Here is a 12,845-nt window from a genome sequence, read left to right as displayed (position 1 = left end):
ATTTGTTCTTTTTCTTAACCTCAGATCATTTCTGCTTTTACTATTTTTATTTATATTCACATTGACAAACATGTTGCTTCACTGTACAAAGACAAATGTCTCATTATGTTTTCCATAAACAAGCTTCTACATGCGTAGGATTTTCATTATGTCCTTTTGAAATGTATATGTCTGACGAGTCTGTGGTTTTAACCACTACAAAACCAGCTGATGGCTCAGAAGTTCAGCGCAGTTTATGTTTTGACTTTTTGACTTTTTATACCTCTGTGTAATTCACTTTTTTTTCTTATGCAATGTTTCCATGAGCCGCGACAACATCTGATGACTTTCAGATAAGGGACGTAATATCATTTCACAAAATTAGACTGAATGCGTTTTCTGCTGACGTGTTGGACCACAGCAACCGTTTTTTGGGTGGTTTTGCTGTAGGTGTAAATTCTATTAACAGCAGTTTTCTATGGTTTCTCTTATTCAGCCCATATGGACGGTTTTTCCACCCAACATCAAACAGTTTCTGTTTCCAGTCTGTGATGAAGGTGGCATGTGTGCCCGCAGCAGATCTCCAATGAGAGTAAATTAAACAGATTTTTATTCTTCTTTGCATGCGAGAGCAGATAACTGTGAAACAGAGAAGTAAAGCCAAAACTGACATTAGGAATACAAACAACAAAAACAATCATAAAGGAAGTGAACCTGTGTTGTTTATCAATGAATTTGACTGTGTCTTCTTGACTGTTCTGCCTATACTTTTCTTTAAACACTAACCTACTAAACACTTTATGTAGTTCATTATTTGCATGATAATATAACCTTTACCTTGTGCCTCGACACCTACATCTCCTAAAATTTTACAAACCTTTATCATCGGTTGATTTAACAATTACATGTAGTATGAATACTAAGAAATACTATCCTGGTTATAATTTATTCTTAATTTGTGTGAATTGGGTTACACTTATGTCACTTTAGGATCCATGAGATATTTCCTATTAAACATGAAAAGTCTCTCCCTCTTCATTTGAACCAGTGACAGCATCTGTTGATTGATGAACAATAAAGAAATCTCAGTACAACTATAAGTAGGCTATCTCAGATCGGAACTCAGTTAACCATCAGCCTACTCCAGCGCCAGTTTATATCTACATGTCAGATCTGCAGCAGCCAATCATCTTCAAGCTCACTCAATAAACGAGGTAATGCCTCCACCGTCTGGGAAAAGTAGCAGACGCCGCTGTGCTGCACAGGCGGAGTCTGTCGTTTCCTTCTATTGACACAAGATGGCGCTGTTAACTTCTGCTGCCGATGTTCAACAGGTTTGCAGGAGCAGCAGCTTCACCGCAGGACGAACTGCACAACAGTGGAGGGAGGGATGCATCCTGCAAAACAATGCAGTTACATCTGGTCTTCAAATGTTTTTATTTTTAAAACCTGATGTTGTTTGCATGTAAATAGAAGCCTTAAGTGTCACATCTGGACTCCTGATTTACAAAAGCAAAACTTGGGTAGGCGAATGGTTTTCAATAAGAGTAACCTGAGTGTTTAGACAGAACTGCTGCCCTGTCAATACAACTGAAAACTGCTTCACACGATGCATTATAAGATCTGTTAGGTTGCACTTAAAGTCATCAAAATCCACGTTAAGTACACTTTAATTAATTTAGGTGGCTGCAAGTAAAGCTTCCCCTTCCCTTGGTTATTCCTGCTGCACGTTGGTAGTTTACAGACATTTAGGCTTGACATGCTTTTGTTCTGATAATCCTATGATAATAATATTCTGCATAGTTTTAGTTGCATTTAGTTAGTAGAAATTACAGGCTAGTTATGGCGTGATAACTGTGTTCAGAATTTCATCATTTATCATTATGATTCCACAAATGATTTATGACATGATGCTTAAGGCAATCATTAAAAAAAATTAGAAAATTATACCCTAAACAATATTTCATGGTTAAACCCACCACAGCTGTTATTTGAGAATAATTATCCTTATAATTTGTATAGTGGTCTAATAATAATTTTGCATAATGTGCCCTTCTGTGCATCATGTTGAATAAATTAGTACTTTATATTATGAATCTATCAGTTGTCGTTCAGGTGGAGGTGTTTGCCCCCCCCCCCCCCCAAACCACCCTCCCTCCCTCTTTCTCTCTCTCTCTCTCTCTCTCGGTAATTTCTCTCCGCACGTCAATCTTCTCACTGATGCGCCGCCAGTGGATGTCGTTGTTCCGCCTGGTGTCACCCCTTCAAGATGAGCTGACCTAAAGCTGCATGCCAAGATCCTTCCTTCACTTTCCTCTGCAGACAGAGAGAGAGAGAGAGAGATCGAGAGCAAAAGAGACAGAGAGAGAGAGAGAGAGAGAGAGAGAGAGAGAGAGAGAGAGAGAGAGAGATTGTGAAAAGACCGGCAGGAGGAGTGGGACTTGCTATAAGGACACTAGCGACTCTTAAATCCAGCCGCTCCTTTATTTTTACGCAGGAGATTTGAAGAAACAAATAAGAAAACAGGGCGAGCTGTGATTGGCGTCCGATAGAGAAAAGTAGCCCACCGTCGCCGGTATTTTGACATCTTATTAAATTATCCTCAGGTATAGTGAGCTTTATAGAAATTATACAAAACCTGACATGCGTGTGGTGTGAGTGAATGTGACTTTTATATCACTGTCAAGTACCAATTGTTGCCCCAGTTTTGTTTGGGAATTGTTTGCAGACAGCCTAAATTTATGCGCATTTCTTCTTGTCATCACCAAACTTTGCTCTCTCTCTCACTCACTCTCTCTCTCTCCCTCTCTCTCTCTTCCCACATGCTTGTTGTCTTCTTCCCTCTTTCCTCCAGCGGCAGAGACACTTGGGGACCGAAGGACCTACCATGAGAAGGGCTGTGGATGTTGTGCTGACTGTGCTGCTCACCGTGTCCCTGTCGTACCGGAGCGCCCTCGGCGGCTACGGGATGAGTCTGTTCGCGGCGCAGACCTCTCCCCCGGACCCCTGCTACGACGAGCACGGCAACCCGCGGCGCTGCATCCCGGACTTTGTCAACTCCGCCTTCGGGAAGGAAGTGAAAGTGTCCAGCACCTGCGGCAAGACGCCCAGCCGCTACTGCGTGGTGACATCGGCGGACAAGGTGGACGAGAGGACCAGAAACTGTCACACCTGCGATGCCTCGGACCCCAAGAAGTATCATCCTCCGGCGTACCTGACGGACCTCAACAACCCTCACAACCTCACCTGCTGGCAGTCCGAGAACTTCATCCAGTATCCGCAAAATGTCACGCTGACTCTTTCCCTTGGCAAGAAGTTTGAGGTCACATATGTGAGCCTGCAGTTCTGCTCGCCTCGACCTGAATCCATGGCTATTTACAAGTCCATGGATTACGGTAAAACTTGGGTACCCTTTCAGTTTTACTCGACCCAGTGCAGGAAGATGTACAACAAGCCCAACAGGGCCGTTATCACGAAGCAGAACGAGCAGGAGGCCGTCTGCACGGACTCCCACACCGACATGCACCCTCTGACCGGCGGGCTCATCGCCTTCAGCACACTGGACGGCAGACCGTCGGCGCACGACTTCGACAACTCGCCGGTGCTGCAGGACTGGGTGACGGCCACCGATATTAAAGTGATCTTCAGCCGGTTGCACACTTTCGGTGATGAGAACGAGGACGATTCGGAGCTGGCCCGGGACTCGTACTTCTACGCCGTGTCGGACCTGCAGGTCGGAGGGAGATGCAAGTGCAACGGGCACGGATCTCGGTGCGTAAAGGACCGGGATGGGAGTCTGGTGTGTGAGTGCAAACACAACACCGCCGGACCAGAGTGCGACAGGTGCAAACCTTTCCACTACGACAGACCGTGGCAGAGAGCCACAGCCAGGGAGGCCAACGAGTGTGTCGGTAAGTCTTCTACACAGTCTTTCATCCCGGAGCGGCTGTCTGTGCGCTGACGCTGCTGTCTGTGCGCGCAGAGCTGCTTGATATAGTAGGATGAGTTTTATTTGTGATGGTTGGGACGATTTTGAGGTAAACTGCCGGCTAGAGAGGAAATATTTTACAGTCAAATAAAAAAAGAGAGATCAGGCATCGTTGGGTGGATTTGTTATGTGAAATAAGTGAAATTTAGACATTCAAAATTATGTCTTTCAAACGTAAAATAAATAAATAATAATAATGATCAAATGTTGCGAGGTTTTATAACTAATCTGCGACTAATTTTTCCACTTCAGTTCATTAAGCTAGAACTTGAACACGCTCCCTCTCCAACCAAAACCACATCAAAGCCACATTTTTTTTTTTTTTTTTTGCCTGATATTGTGGCGCACGTCCACGAGCATAACATTATAAGTCACATGCAACATGAAAATGCAATTTGAAAGTCCATTAAGCTTGTTGCAGGCCATAATGGAGGCTTTTAAACCACCTCAAACGGGACCACTGAGCCTAATCATCCACAGGAACATTTCTCAGAGCTCGACTTCACCGCTGCAATAAAGCAAAGCCTTTTCATTTGTCTGAAGACTCCTTCAACAAACCCACCGCAGCGGTAATTGAACACAGATTTTTATGATCACATAATTATTTTCCACATAAAGAAATCAATAGCGAAACGATGTATCAAAACGTCAAGTGTCGTGGTTAAGTTTTAAAATATAGCTTCATTAGAACTGTTTTATAAATTATTTCAATTTATTATCATAGTATAAGATATTTAATGAAATACTTTCTCTAGTTATAAATTTGAATAAAGCGATTTGGCTCTAATATGAAGGAATTGCATGTTTTAAGTCAAATGAAAATAACAAAAGGGCACATTTCTATAATTTGGATATTTTCATGATTACTGTTGACGTTCGAATGAGCAGAAAGATATTTAAATATATTACTATAGAACATACAGTATTTATTATCCTAAAAAGAAAGAAGCTTGTACAGAAAAAAAAAAGAAGAAAATCTCTGATCATGTCTGTGATTGTTTGGCATCGTGCTGCTCTTTGTGTGTTTGAGAATCCACATGTTTCATCAGCTGCTGAGTATTCAAAGTGATCAAAAAGTTACACCTATTCACATATTGAAGATTATCACTGCTCATATTTCTGTCAGTTCTTTACATGAGATGTAGATATTAAAGGAAGCCTGATAGTGAATGACAGCTTATACAGATTTATGAAATTATTAAATTGTGTTTGTTGTGTACTGAAAAAAAATGGTGAAGACTTCAAATCTGTGAAATGTGCCTTTAGTGTTTCTCTCTGATGATTTTATGGAGGAGTATGTGTTCACCATCCACTCTCAGGCCTGTTGTGTGCTTTCAGTTATTTTGGTTGGATTATTGCACATAAAAGTGTTTATTAGAATCTTGAGGATTTTAGACGAACAAAGAGTTATTTAGTAATTTAATAAGATAATGTTTGTGCAGCTCCTGCTCATGAGGAGATGCAGTGCATAGAGGAGGATGAGGGCAGCCAGAGGAAGGAGAAGGAGAGGCAGAAAGATGATGGAGACTGAAACTAACCCCTCAGTGTGACTCCACACGACCTGCAGTAACACAAAGCTGTTCAAACTCTTATATTTTCCGTTCGGCAGCAGGTTCGCAGCGAAGAAGGAGGCTCAATGTTGTTTGACAGTGGCGACAGATGTCAGCCACTCTGACACGCAGCAGCTGTTTGAAAGGGTTTTGTTTGCTGCTGTTGTCTATTTCTGAAGCTCAGAGAGATTCTTGCTGGCAGATGTTGTGAAATAAATCAGGCGTAGTTTTGTGGAAATATCTACTTTACATTCTTTGTGACTCTAACAAGAATGCACTCTGGAGAAGGTCACAATGTTGTGGTTTTTTTTTATTATTATTATGGTTATTATCAGTTAACAATGCCAAAGGGTTTTTGAGTGTACATGCTTTTTTTTTTAAAGGCCCTATCAAATGTTTTTTTTCTCTCTACATTAACAAGGCTATATCATTACATTAGTAAGTAAAGAAATCCATGTTTACCGCTTTTCAAAACAGAACGGTTTACAGAGAGAAACCAAAAGAAAGAGAGCTGAAAAATATAAATATTTGTATGCTCGCTCTGTCCCAGCAGTAGAATAAAACTGAAATTCCAATTTTGCCAACAGTTGAAGCAATAATAATTAAGTAATAGTCACGTCAAGTCAATTTTATTCGTATTGCACAATGTCATAAATCACAAATTTGCCTCAAGGGGCTTAATAAAGTAAGAAAATCCCGGCATTAGACAATACACACAGATTTTAATGCCAAGCAATGTAAAAATTATTCTCAAATTTAAAGGTACATAGAGGGAGATTTACAACTTAACAGTCTTTATATCTACATGATCTACAGTAATAAATTTATGCTGCTGGAAAAGGAAAAAAAAAAAAAAAAGCCTGTTTAGACAAAACCTCCAAACTCAACACAAATGACTTGTTTCCTTTAGCCAACATCCTCGACACTGGACCAGCACATATATAACACGTCTCACGCTGGGGCCACCAAAGCCTGTCACTTACTGCATTCATCATGTTGTCAGTAAGGTATTTAGTTTTCAACATCAGGGTATGGAAACGTGTGTGTGTGTGTGTGTGTGTGTGTGTGTGTGTGTGTGTGAGCTTAAGCAAACACCAAATCTAAAAGAGAAGAAGAAGAAATCTCACACCTCTGAGAGTGCACGGGAGGGAGTTGTGTCAGATGGATGAGTGCATGCATGCAATCGGACGACTGCAGTGATGTCAGAGAGTTTATTGTTGCGCCCCACCTCAGTGACAGCACCGAGAGTGTCACTGGACTCTCATAAGGATGTAGTTATCGCAAAGGGTTTTTTTTCTGTGTACAATAAAAAGTCTGGCACCGTGTGGGGTCGGAAATGACGTAAGCTATTGACTCCTTCGATATTCCCTGACCCCCACCTCGCACACACACACACACACACACACACACACACACACACACACATACACAAAAACAAGAAAAGAAAAATCACAAAAGCCCATTTGAACACACAGGTCTGTCTGTGTTTTCCTCTTGAAGTGCACTTTGCTGATTACTTCCATCAGGATCTTAAAGGACGCTCATGTGCTCCTGAGCGTGCACCTCCATCCATTTGGGTTATTGACTCTCCACAGTGCAGGAAAAGCTTCTAATGCAATGAGTTAAAAAGCCAGCAGCACCTCAGGCACAACACAATCAGGATTCAGAGGTGTTAATCTGAGCTCGCAGCAAAGGTAGACGGAGCCATCTGCAGTTTAACTATTAGAAAATTATGGATGCACCATCGCCTGAAATCCTCCTCAACTCAAATAGTAAAGGAAATTGTTTCATCATATTACCGTATGATGAGAAAAGTCCCCTGCAGAGATAAATTCTTTCAATACAAATCAACTGTAAGTGTTATTTTGATGTATCCACCAGTTACCCAGTTGTCAGGTTTGTGCAGTTTACTGGACATGTTGGGTAAAAAAAAAAAAAAAAAAAAAAAAAAAAAAAAAGGAAGGGGAGAAAGTGTCTTGAATAATTCAGGAAGATTAGAAAGACAGCTTGAAGGCATGCAGAATGAGAGGACAGGCACTGCACCACAGAGAGAAGCACGGGGGGGGAGAGCAGGGCGACAATAGTGAAAATGAAAGCGAGAATGTAAGCGAGAGGAACGGGGACATAAAGGGGCAGCAGAGTGACATTTCCATAGCCTGCGGGCCAGTGGAATATTTTGACAATTGTCCATTTTTCCAGGCGTCTCTTATTGGGCCAATGGGGATAAAAAAAAAAAAAAGGCTGCTGGGACACAAATAACTTTTTTTTCTTCCTTTCTTCCACTTTAGAAAGTCTGGGTTCCCTCGGCGCACTGATACTGTAACATATCAGTGGATTGGAGGAGATTCTCTCTGCTCGCTGTAACCTTCCTCTCGCTGATACTCCTCTCTGCTTGCAGGAGAAAACTCTCTCTCTCTCTCTCTCTCTCTCTCTTAAAGTCCAGCATTATCTGGATGATTTGAACATACGTGCCGCTCGTCAAAATCTACACCGCGGAAAGCACAAAGTACACTCACATGTTCCCAAGTGCTGTTCAGAGGCACCACCTGACCGACAAGAGCAAACATGCGGTGCAGAAAAGTCGACATGGTTGATTTGATATGCATTGAAATAACAAACAAACAAAAGTTGTTTTTTTATGCTTTGTCATTATAGCCTGACAGATACTGGATTTTTGAGGCCAATGCTGATATCGATATTTGGTAGTTTAAAAAAATTGGATAACAACATATCAGCCAATAATATTTTTTAAAAACATAAACAATCTTTATATGAATTGCTTGGACTTGTTGTTTTTTTTTTAGAAGAATTGTGACCGAGACAATACTAAGCGGGACATATAAAAGTTGAAAAATCAACTTGTCAGTGCTCTCTGCTGGACAAACAATGTAACAGTGATGCTGTTTCTGTTGGCATTTTTGTCCTGAAATTTCTTATCAGCTGACATGCAGATACCAGTGTATCTGCAATAAGATAATATCAGCTGATCTAAGGAGGGATCCGGTATCGATGGATGCAGTGCAACGATCCAACACGCTACGAGTGCTGCTGTAAACATCAAGACGCCCCGCTGTTCAACAAAATAGTCCAGCTGCGTTTTTATCCACAAACTCTAGCAGGTGTTGAGCAACATTTTGTGAAATCATCGATTGCAGTATAAACAAATAATTAAAGTTGAGGAGAAGTACTTCAATGCACCACAAAAGTTTATTTTATGAAAAGAAAGAACTCAGCGAATGCATCAAACAGATCACAGACTGATGTCTTAAGATAATTGTTGCTGTGTTTGGAGGAGTGATGTGTTTACAGTCATCTTGGATATATCTGATAATGACAAACTGTTATTAAGTCTTCAAAACGGGGGTTGAATCAACCACATTATTTATCATCTTACCAGTCAGAAGTCTGGAACATTTGATCTGGAATATGTACGCTGCACTGCCCTTGTTGTTTCTGGTCAATTCCAACCAAAAAAGAAAATCTAAAATTTTGACATCTGACAGGTCTTCCTTCAAATGTCTCCAGGCATGTTCATGTGGTACCTATCAGACAAGACTGAAGGTCTGGTTAATGTTTGAGCGGCTCACCGTGCACCTTTATAAATCGGCATCCTTCATCTTCAAAGGTTGTTAGTCACCTCACAGCAAACAAAGCTGGGAATAAATTGACAGACTAGCTTTGCACTTTGCACTGGCTCACTGCTCCTCACCTACTCTGGTTCACTCAGCACTCACCTATGTCTCCTGACATGCACACACCTGTAGACGCACACACACACACACACACACACGCACACACAGTTTTCTTCAGGTCTTTAGCCTGTAGTTCAAACAGGGGGGGAATGGCCTCTCTTTCACTTCAAGAATCTCTTCTCCCTGAGCTCTTATCAGTGTTTATGACTCATTTTGTAAACCGCTGCAAAAATAAGTCCCTCACCAGTCCAAACGGCCGATTCAGCCTTCTGTTTTAGATTCAGAGACCTGTTATATCTCTCCAACAGACAGAAACATGGCCACCAAGCCGGCATGTATTGTAAGCAAGGCTGATGGTACGGTATATCAAGTGCTGTAACCAAACATAAAAAGACAGCCAGGAAAGCTACACATAGACACACATACACACACACACACACACACACACACACACACACACACAGTGAGATGCAGTAATAGTTACAAACTTTCCGCAGCATGTTGTGAGATCACCATTCCTCCCGCTGTCTTGCAAATACTGGTAATGTGTGTGCCCGCGAGGGGTTAGGCTGAGAGGCTTGTCATGCAGCTCGTTGCTAATTTTGCTGAGATTCAGTGCCAAGTATTTAAAAGGTTGTTGCATTTGAAATTTAAAGGATTAGATGTTTGAACTTTCAGCCTTAGTCAGTACAGACTGGTTTGCTTCTATACTGACAGTAAAGATATTGCGTTTTATTTGGGTGAATAGTTGATTCCTGGTAACAGGCGTCTACTAAGTAGTTCCAGTGAAACTGTCTGTTCACAGTTTTAAATGTGCTGGTTAAAATGAGTAATCAGTTTATTGCAAAACGTTAACAAGCTAACAGATTACAACAATGAGGGATTTCAACATTTCTTTCAATCCATTTGGAGAATATGACAACTTCGATGACTGGGATGCAGCTGAAGAAAGAGAAATTGAAAATGTTAACAGTTAGTTAACACTGGGATAGCTAGCTGGTCTTCTTGTTAAACATACTGTCAAATCATATTTACTGTTTGTCAAGTGTATGCAGTGTTATTGACTTTGAATGCTAACTTTCTGGATCATAGCTGAGCCAAATGGTTCTATGAGCTGAGCAGACTAGAGAATTCTCCCGCTGCCAAGTTGTATATAAGGTTTGTTTATTTACTGGAGTAGTGAACAACATTTCCATTGCATAAGAACCTCATTTGTTACCAGGGAAACTGAGTGATGGCTTGTGAAAAACATTAGATTTTGATTGCAAAACACATGAAAATATAAATGAAGTGCGATGATGCCCTTTGAGGTGTCGGTTATCAGGAATGAATGGATTCTGCAGAGGCAACTGTCCTCCGCTGTGCATCAGACGGTTCTGGTCTGTCCTCATTGTCTATTAATTCCTGATAATGGACACCTTGTCAGCCATTATCCCTCACATACTGTAGGTGGTTTGTCAATTATGCCTCTGAGGACATCAGACACCTAAATGTCAAAGAAAAAGTGTTTTATAGGAATGTAATGTTTTCTTCCTGTTGTCAGGTGAGGGCAGGTGGCTCATTCAAAAACATAAATATCATAAGTATGACTATTACCTTGTGAAGTGTGATGAGAAGTAATGAAGTGACTTTTACCTTGTGAAGTGTGATGAGAAGTGATGAAGTGACTTTTACCGTGTGCAGTGTGATGAGAATAGGTTAAACAGCTTAGTTGGTGACGGGAGGGAAAATTTTGGTCCTCGGATTGTCCTTTTGGACCAAAAATAGTCAACCGGCCTGGGCCAAAGGAAGACACAGTACATCTATTTTAGTTCTCAGCATGAAAACTTTGACCTCTTTCTCCAGAAGTATATCAAATTATTTGTATAAAACAATAATGATGATTAAATAAAACCATTACAATCACAGGACTTTCATAAAACTGCTACTTTGGGCACTTCTTCAACGAGAGACCATGCAATCCCCAGGATTGAGATCATTTGTAATCGCAATAATTTAGGCTAAAATGAAAGCAAAATATGTGACAAATAATACAGATACTGTTGAGTATGTTGAGGCATGGGAGATCTTGAAGCTATTAATGTCAGTGTTTGGCAGGAGCCCTTTTCAGCAGGAATTTTGGAGCTAGTTGTTGCTTGTCATGAGGCCTGTTCAAGAAGCAATTCAGTTTTGATGAGATTCCAGTTTTGCACAGATAATACATTCTGACAGGTCTTTGAAGAGTGGAAATTAGTTTATATCGAAAAATGTCTGAGGGTAACATACAGATACAAGACATGCAGGCAACACACAAACTTTAATTAGAAAGTGAGTGTGTGTGTGTGTGTGTGTTTGTGTGGAGAGAGAAAGACGAGGCAGGCTGCCACCATTCATAAAACTTATAACTAAATCCAAAATGCATCTGTAACTGTGTTTTACTAGAGCTATCTATGTGTTGTCCGGTATTAGTCTCAAGTGGAGTAAGATCATTTTCATTACAGTCCACTTTCAGGCTTTTGACAAAGCTCAGGTGGCACCGCTTGGGGTGATGGAATGTGTTCAGTTGTCAAAAAAAGACAAAAATCCATTCTGAAATTTCACAGCCTATGTGTCTGTTGTTGAATTCAGGGTCCTTTGGGCAAGGTGAACATTTCTGCGGCCGTGGTTTTGTTTCATTGCTTTGGCTACAACACATAATGCAACACAGATCCCTCTCACAGTGTGAGTCCGCATTTTTAGCCAGTGTCTGTGTGCATGTGTGAGTGTGCGCACGTGGGCCTCTGTGCGCGCGCCCGTGCCAGAAATGGAACCTCGACCTTGTTTTTGAGAAACGGTTTGGTAGGAAGCCATATTGCCTCTGAAGGAAAGCCATATTGCGTTACTCTGTTGGCTTCTGGCCTGCACTCACTTCCTCTTGTCACCCTCACTTGTGCTTGAACTCAGCACGGACTGTAGCTGCTTTATCACAGTGTCCTGCCAGGCCAGAAAAACTGATCATCATCATCATTATTATTATCATCCTCCTATTTGTCATGATCAAAGTTATCATTGCTGTCTATCTTTGGGCACAAAACGTGTGTGTGTGTGTGTGTGTGTTTGTGTATTTAAAATGTTTCCATCCAATCTGTGGCGCACTTTTCCAGCAGCTGGTGATAATTGGTCTGGCCAGTGAGATCCAAGCGGCTCTTTCCCTCTTCTTTCTGTCTTTCTAACACAACACTCAACAGTCTTACTTAATATTAGCTGCACTTCACTCAGTGAAGACTCTTTCTACGCTGGCAGGTATATTCCCAAGAGAGAAATCAAGGCGAGTCGCACACGTCCACTAAAAAAGATTTTCAACAATCTAATTAATCTTTTGCAGACCACAGACCTGAAGAAGAAGGCTTCCTTTACAGCGATGACAGCTGTTTTATTATTTTCGTTGGAAAGCGTGCTCTGTGTGACAGCGCCTAGAGCTCAATTGTGGCTCGTCGCCTTAGGTGCAAGAAGTTAAATGTATTACAAATTTACCAAAACAGTGTTCAAAAAGGACTAGGATGGCTCCCAAACATCTGCTAAAGTGCTGCTAGCTTATGTAAAAAAAAAAAAAAAAAAAGGTGTTTGAGAGACATTAGGGATGCAGGCGCCTCAAAAAAAATTCACACACTTATTTAT

At 41.2% G+C, this 12,845-nt stretch overlaps 1 protein-coding gene across 3 annotated transcripts in view; it reads left to right on the top strand.

Annotated features, from left to right (window-relative positions):
* The first annotated feature begins 34 nt into the window (after positions 1-34).
* The window catches only part of ntn1a (netrin 1a), a 63,525-nt gene continuing 50,714 nt past the window's right edge, over positions 35-12,845 (top strand). For 2 of the 3 annotated variants that reach the window (XM_044345766.1, XM_044345763.1), the window contains exons 1-2: positions 2,386-2,585; positions 2,834-3,890. In XM_044345766.1, the coding sequence (XP_044201701.1) occupies positions 2,867-3,890 (1,024 nt within the window). In that variant the 5' untranslated portion in view covers positions 2,386-2,585; positions 2,834-2,866. Of the gene's footprint in view, positions 1,503-2,385; positions 2,586-2,833; positions 3,891-12,845 lie in introns of those variants that run through there. The other variant, XM_044345764.1, reaches the window with a different exon arrangement.

This window comes from Thunnus albacares, chromosome 3 (assembly GCF_914725855.1).
Source record: "Thunnus albacares chromosome 3, fThuAlb1.1, whole genome shotgun sequence".
NCBI classification, from domain to species: domain Eukaryota; kingdom Metazoa; phylum Chordata; class Actinopteri; order Scombriformes; family Scombridae; genus Thunnus; species Thunnus albacares.
This window is presented reverse-complemented; position numbering and strand designations above follow the sequence as displayed.